The sequence below is a fragment of the Ceratina calcarata genome, unplaced genomic scaffold (genome assembly GCF_001652005.2).
Source record: "Ceratina calcarata isolate Rehan_Ccalc_2016 unplaced genomic scaffold, ASM165200v1 scaffold1066, whole genome shotgun sequence".
Lineage (NCBI taxonomy): Eukaryota > Metazoa > Arthropoda > Insecta > Hymenoptera > Apidae > Ceratina > Ceratina calcarata.
In genome coordinates, this window is record NW_017131558.1 from 1 (window position 1) to 6,845 (window position 6,845).

The 6,845-nt window shown below is 30.5% G+C and overlaps 2 protein-coding genes across 2 annotated transcripts; both read left to right on the forward strand.

Moving 5' to 3' along the window:
- Window positions 1–24: 24 nt before the first annotated feature.
- On the forward strand, window positions 25–985 carry LOC113465229 (inositol monophosphatase 2-like). The gene is made up of 3 exons (XM_026819673.1): window positions 25–110; window positions 389–540; window positions 765–985. Exons 1-3 carry the CDS (start codon window positions 31–33, stop codon window positions 890–892), a joined length of 360 nt encoding a protein of 119 aa, XP_026675474.1. The 5' UTR covers window positions 25–30; the 3' UTR covers window positions 893–985.
- Window positions 986–2,367: 1,382 nt separating this feature from the next.
- LOC108632419 (inositol monophosphatase ttx-7) lies at window positions 2,368–6,785 on the forward strand. Its single transcript, XM_018036997.2, has 4 exons — window positions 2,368–2,927; window positions 5,821–5,954; window positions 6,252–6,508; window positions 6,661–6,785. The coding sequence occupies exons 1-4, from the start codon at window positions 2,862–2,864 to the stop codon at window positions 6,768–6,770; spliced, it is 567 nt and encodes a 188-aa protein (XP_017892486.1). The 5' UTR covers window positions 2,368–2,861; the 3' UTR covers window positions 6,771–6,785.
- Window positions 6,786–6,845: the final 60 nt, after the last annotated feature.

The window sequence follows — 6,845 nt, forward strand, 5'->3', positions numbered from 1 at the left end:
GAACTAAAGAAGGCTTTAATAGAAATCGAGATGTTTTCGATTCGTTTTCCTTCAAAAGATCGGGACCTCAGAGCAGGCAGACTAGATGCAGTGACTCATGCTGCACGAGGGTGAGTGCCTCATTTCACGTATTTGCATTGGGAAATAAAAAAAAAGAATTATTCTAAATGCAAATTCAAAAATTAAAAACGATTTAAGCGTAAAGCAACTAGGTATTACATATTTCGAAAATTAAATCGAAAAAATATCTTATGTTCGAATCAAAGTAGATTATAATGGTTCAGACCAGTCAAGTTCGTTTTTTAGAGATTTATGATGTTTTAGTTGCACTGATATTATTATATTGAATGTAATAAATATTCGTTGATTGTTTTGTACTCGAAATTAGAGTTAGATTCATGGGATCTGCAGCGTTGGCTTTGGCATTCATAGCACGAGGTGCGTTGGACTGCATTTATATGGAAATGCTTAAACCTTGGGACATTGCAGCAGGAGTATTGCTAATTCGTGAAGCAGGTGGCACTGTAGTAGATGCAAAAGGTTTGTACACTTATATGGTAATTGTTTTAATGTTAATGTGATTTTTATAAATATCATCAATCAACTAGTCATCATTGTATCATGAATCATCAAGTGTTGCATTGGTACTATTTGATTGATGCAATTTACAATAGTTGAACGTAATTTGAAGAATATGAAAAAATCTTCCATTGTAAATGACTTAGAAATATTCTGTTTAAATAATGTAAATGAACTTCTTGCAGAGAAGGAATTTAATATTATGAGACCAAATATAATAGGCGGAGTAACTTGTGAGTTAGTTATGGAAATAAAGAAATTAATTATCGATACTGATTTGAAGATAATGCGGAAGAGATTAAAAAGAACATAACAGACTATGAAATCGAATGACATACGATGGCGAATTAGCAATACGAGATCAGTGAATTAAGAATTTTCAGATTGAATCTATTACGCAACAAGATGTGACTTGTTAATGTATTTAAAAAATTATAATTTTATTATAGAAATATCTAATAATCTTATTATCGCATTTTTTCTCATGTTAATTTAATAAATATTATAGATTATTGTTCAAATAGTGAATTATGAGTAACAAAAGCTTTTTCCGGATATTAAATGACTCATGACATAATTTACATATCTTTAGAATACTTGAGGAACACTGTAGTCCAGTTTAATTAATCTACAGAATGAAACGAAGAAATCTAAAAAAACTCAAGTGTCTTAGAGCACGGCCTAAATAGCAATTGTTAAGAATTTGGGTGACCTGCAAGTACATACGTGTAGCATGCAGATGATTCATTAAAGGAGTAAAAGGAACGTCGATCACCATAATGATCAATGACTCAAATGATCTACAAAAAATATGGAGTATATACAATAAATGCAATAATAATGCGATGTATGCTCACAAACTGGAAACTCATAAACTGGAACATTTATAAAGCGCCCATATCTTATTTTATGCCTGTGGCTAAATATTCAATTCGAAATTATGCACCCATTGCATAATTTTAATTTAAAAGGCGTGTACATAAATTCTGACGAATCTATGGCAATGTCTCAGAAAACTGAATACTTCACAGTTAGACGAGCAGGATATATGCTAATTAGATCCGCAAAAAGCGAGACAATTATAAATCAAGTCGTGCCTCCGTGCACACGATGTACACGCGTATCCTGTGCGCAGTGGAACATTACTCGTAACATGGCTGTAGGAACGCAAAAGAGTAACCGAAGGCTGGCCAAGGAAGTGTAATGATTCATAGATATTTTAAATCATGGTTGCAAAATTTTTACGGTTGACTGAATATTAGAGTCAGATAAAATGTGTAACAACATATGAAACTCTAAGGAATATGTACTATGATAAAGAAAAAATCTGCTAAACACTGAGGAGATTGACAATGACAAAATAAATGTGTTTGTGTTGTATGATGACTGAATTATTTTAATGCTAAGAATGAAGTCTACAATGATTTTAAATAATCACTTCTTGTTGGTTTTTATAAAATATCCATTTACCTTCTACACAGGATATAATGTTGAGCATATATTTGCAATATCATCGTTAAAACTGAAATGCGTAATTAATTCACGATTTCTAGTTCTGGAAAAGTTATATCAAGGTTGTACTACTTTTCAAATTTAGAACATTATACGTTCTACGTATTTTATGAAATACAAAATGCATTTTCATTCAACTCCTAACGATTGTGTAAAAATGAAAAAAATCATATTACAGAAAGAAAACATTAATATGTTTCGAAAATGCAATAAATAGCAAGGCCTGTAATCAAATTTAAACAAATTAAAATAACTGCNAGTAGTTTTTGGTGTCAATCTGATTGCAATGTCAATTCAAAAACGCTATTACATGGATAGTGAAATAATAAATTAATTATTTTATGGAGAGCTTATTTCTTATCAGATAGATAACAGTGATTAGCGACAAAAAATCGTAGGTATCGTCATCGGAGCGTTGTTTCCAGATTTTATCTCATTTAACCAGCTTTAACGAGTGTCAGATACCATAAATTTTCATATTTGTTGAATTAAAGAGATAATTACAGTACAAACTCTAATCGTAGTCCAAATGTTGCTATCTGAAAGCTCGAGAGATTGTCTGCGCCAACGATGTAATAAACCATGGTTCAAAATTATATTTTGTGAAACTTGGATACGAGTAAATCAATAGATCAAGTCATCCTTGAATCATTTGTACGTTTTCTCAAGACGAATAAAAAGTACGCGGTACTGTTGCATCAGACGCAGTTTCCATTGATGCGTTTTGGTGACTAGGGCCGTGTTCACCGTTCACCAGCAAGTTCAAAAAGATGGCACGTTCTATGGAGGATGTATACTATGAGTTCGTCATCAAGCTAGTTCACGATGCCGCTCAAGTAAGCATGCATGCTCACTATCGCTGAGAAGTTGGATATAATTCTATACGCATCTTTTGAATATTTTCACAACGAGCAAGGATTATATGATGATATTTGTATAAAAGAAAAGTAAGATTATGTTATACAACTATTGAAATTATGAGACTACACGTTGTAATATAAAATTATATACGGTAGAGTCTCGATTATCCAGACGACGCCGTGCAATGTTCTCCAACACGTTGTTTAACCGAATATTCTATTACCCGGATACAGAGTATATGTATCATTTATATGTATAACTTAAACTATGCATTTATCGATGGTCACATTTTAGAATACGTATGTTTTCCATTCAATTTCTTATTTTAATAAAATAGTTCAGGATATGAAACTATGAGTGGTGATCACCTCGTCCGAATTTGACAAATACAATGGTATAAGAAAGGATATACCGATATATAATACTGACCCATGTATCATCCTAACACATAACGAGAAAGAAACATTTACTGAATAATGCACTACAATGAGGAAAATATAAAAAGGAATTTATAGATACTTCATAAACGTTTGTTTTCGAAGGAATTCGCAACTTGATAGCATCTAAAGATATTTCATTTTTACATGATGAATGTACTTTTTGCGTAGAAATACATCCACAGATAGAAGCTGTTTAATTTCTACTTGATATGACATGCATCACAAATGGAATATTTCCAGATATTCGAAAAATCACTTATCCGGACGAGTTTGTCTTTCAATTATTTCGGATAGTCAACGTTCTATCGTAATTAAATATAGAATACTTCTAATAGACATTTTTATTCAATTGTAAGATATTAAATCAATGACTAGTGTATAATTCTGTTACGTACAAATGACTAACATCAGATTTTAGCAAGACGTATGTTCATTCATTCATGGGAAAATTCAATAAAAATTATCTTATGTAATTCAGTAATTATACGTATATAGACACGCGCTGCTATTTACGAGAAAATGTTTCTATGTATTAAATACAAGTCATATTATGACTATGATATATTCTTTATCCCAGATAGACTTTCATGATCGTCACGAGATGTAGAAATTAATTTGTCAAAAATTGAAATCAATTTGAAGCAAATTCTGTTTGAACAAATATGTTTATACAAATTTTATATCATATCGTGAGTTCAATTCGTAATCATGCAATGAACCAATACATTTGTAATATTTTTGATCACTATTGTTACATTGTTATATTCATATCAATTTTCTCAATGTAGCCACAGCATATGTTGTTAATTTGATATAAACTTATGAAGACAATTTGTAATCATTACATATCATCATTGATTGCTGCAAATATGATTTACATATGATCCTTATTTTTCGATGCACAAATGTAAGTAAATTTTGCGCAAATTTAAGGTAAATAGATGACGGTATTGATGACGCTACGAGCTATATGTATAGTGCCGAAGTCCGGTCATTTACGAAGGAAGAATTTATATGTAATATGAAAGACGTATTAAGGTCGAATAAACAAATTTTAAGAAATGCACAAAATGCTAGAGTAAGAGTCCGTCAACGGATTAGAGAGGAAGAGCAGTCTTTGTTTGACGGTGTAGAAGACAAGAAGATTATACTAATGTTGAGAATGATTGAGAACCAGAACTGTAAGATAGTAAAATTTATAATTTATTCAGAACCAAAGACTTATACATACCTATATTCACTATTTTGTTACAGTACTATATATGTATAATGTTATCAACAAATTTATAATAATAAAAATGTAATAAATAAAGCTTAATTGAATTCATTAATTACCACCACGAGGAGGTATATGTACATATGCATAACTGGGTGGATCAGTAGCTTTTAAAAATGGAATATTTTCGTCATTTTTGAAGCTACGAAAAGCTTTATTAATCAAAGAATTTAAAGAATACTATAACATTTCGTGCGTTTATGTATGTTTATAGATAGAAGAGATACGGAGGCTTCATAGTTATCTGCTAACAATTTTTCGACAAACATTATAGGCAAATACCTTTTTATAAGGAGTGTCAATAGCTGCATCAACCAGCGGATAAAAAGCATATTATAAGTCAATTTAAAAAAGTAGAGTGGACTATGAAATTTCCGTAACTCTTCTATCTACAAACATACGTAAACACACGAAACGTTATAGTATTCTTTAAATTAAACAATTTTGGTTAATAAAACTTTTCGTATCTCCAAAAATGACGAAAATATTCCATTCCTAAAAGCTACTGGTCCACCCTGTATATAATCATCGCATGATCGAGATATGATGAAAATATGCATGCACATATGAATCATATTATATGCGTTGGAGAGCGTAAACTATATGTAAATTTTAGCAGCATACCATAACTCAAATATGATTCAAATATATTCTAAACAGAATATCGCCAAGAGTGTATAAAGATTGCTACAATACTTCTCATCCTAATTGAATCATTACGTGTCCTAAATTTAATGCCAAGGTGAGCACTCATAAAGCGCATAATATTGCTGCATTTCGTGACGCAGAGTTCAGTAAATTTGTCACAAATTTGCTGTACATTGTCTATCTGGGATGTTACTTGAAAATTTGACTTATTATTTTGAATATGAATTGAATTATTGTTGTACAGTAATAGTAATACTCAACGTAATTTCAACATTCAATACGCAGAAAAATGAATAAGGATAAGTGGAATTCGCTATTTATAAATGCAGGAAAATTTTATGACGCATTCATTACCTATGGTATATACGAATTTTCACGAATTTGTCATTAAAATAATGTTCACTTCATAATGAATTATAGATTCTTATAATAAAGTATAAACTACAGGTAACACCTTGTTTGCAAATAATTATAACGTGTCAAGTTATTAATTTTTTTCCAAAGATACTCAAGACAGCAATCAACACTACAAAGACAATCGATGAAAAACTAGGTAATTGGGATTTAGTAACAGAATATGATCGAAAAATAGAGGCTGTTCTTATTGATCAACTAAGAACGAAATTTCCAGATCATAGGTAATTACATGAACTAAACAAAATAATATATGTACTGTAGATTCAAATTTATAATATACTTAACGTAGATATTGGAATGTATAAAATACTACATGATGATTAACCGTGTTCTCTATTTTTCTTTATGTGTGCTATTGTGCTAACTTGTATATGCAAAAAATAGTATAATTATTTAGTAAATAAAAATTAAAAATTCCTAAGGATTTCTTAACGAGCACAATAAAAATCACAAAATTAAAATTTTTATCATACTTAATTTTATATAATGAAAATAAAGTATCAAAGTTTTGATATCAGATTTATAGGCGAGGAATCGACCGGAAAAGAACTCCCGGAATTGACAGATGATCCTACGTGGATCATAGATCCCATCGATGGTACCACTAACTTTATTCATGCTTTTCCTCACACTTGTATCGTAGTTGGATTAGCAATAAAAAAAGAGATGGCGATTGGTATTGTTTACAATCCTATTCTCGAGCAGTTATTCACAGCAAGAAAAGGTCGCGGTGCATTTTTGAATAATAAACCCATAAGAGTTTCCAAAATTCAAGGTGAATCAAATTTATTAAAAGAATTCGAGTTGATACACATGTATATTAGCTGAAAGCTTTATCGATTAACGATATAGAAATATGCAATTATTTCAGTTAGCCTATCAAAGCGAAAATAATAAAAGTATTAACAAAATTCGACATCTTTGCAGATTTGTCAAAAAGTTTAGTGTGTCTGGAGAGCGGTTTTATAAAAATAGATTATTTACGAGAGAAAACTATTGAAAGATTACGTACAATTGTTCAAGAAGCTCAAGGGTAAGACTCTTACTGTCTTCGATTTTATGGTAATGAACGAAAATTCGCATTCTGTATTCTTCAGATATGTAATTGAGAA

What these genes read in the sequence shown, in the direction of transcription:
- LOC113465229 (XM_026819673.1), top strand. Translation starts at nt 31, where the DNA reads ATGTTTTCGATTCGTTTTCCTTCAAAAGATCGGGACCTCAGAGCAGGC. An exon ending in GTGACTCATGCTGCACGAGG is followed by an intron (nt 111 to 388) that starts GTGAGTGCCTCA and finishes ACTCGAAATTAG; the next exon opens with AGTTAGATTCATGGGATCTG. An exon ending in CACTGTAGTAGATGCAAAAG is followed by an intron (nt 541 to 764) that starts GTTTGTACACTT and finishes AACTTCTTGCAG; the next exon opens with AGAAGGAATTTAATATTATG.
- LOC108632419 (XM_018036997.2), top strand. Translation starts at nt 2,862, where the DNA reads ATGGCACGTTCTATGGAGGATGTATACTATGAGTTCGTCATCAAGCTA. An exon ending in TAGTTCACGATGCCGCTCAA is followed by an intron (nt 2,928 to 5,820) that starts GTAAGCATGCAT and finishes TTTTTTCCAAAG; the next exon opens with ATACTCAAGACAGCAATCAA. An exon ending in AAGAGTTTCCAAAATTCAAG is followed by an intron (nt 6,509 to 6,660) that starts GTGAATCAAATT and finishes ACATCTTTGCAG; the next exon opens with ATTTGTCAAAAAGTTTAGTG.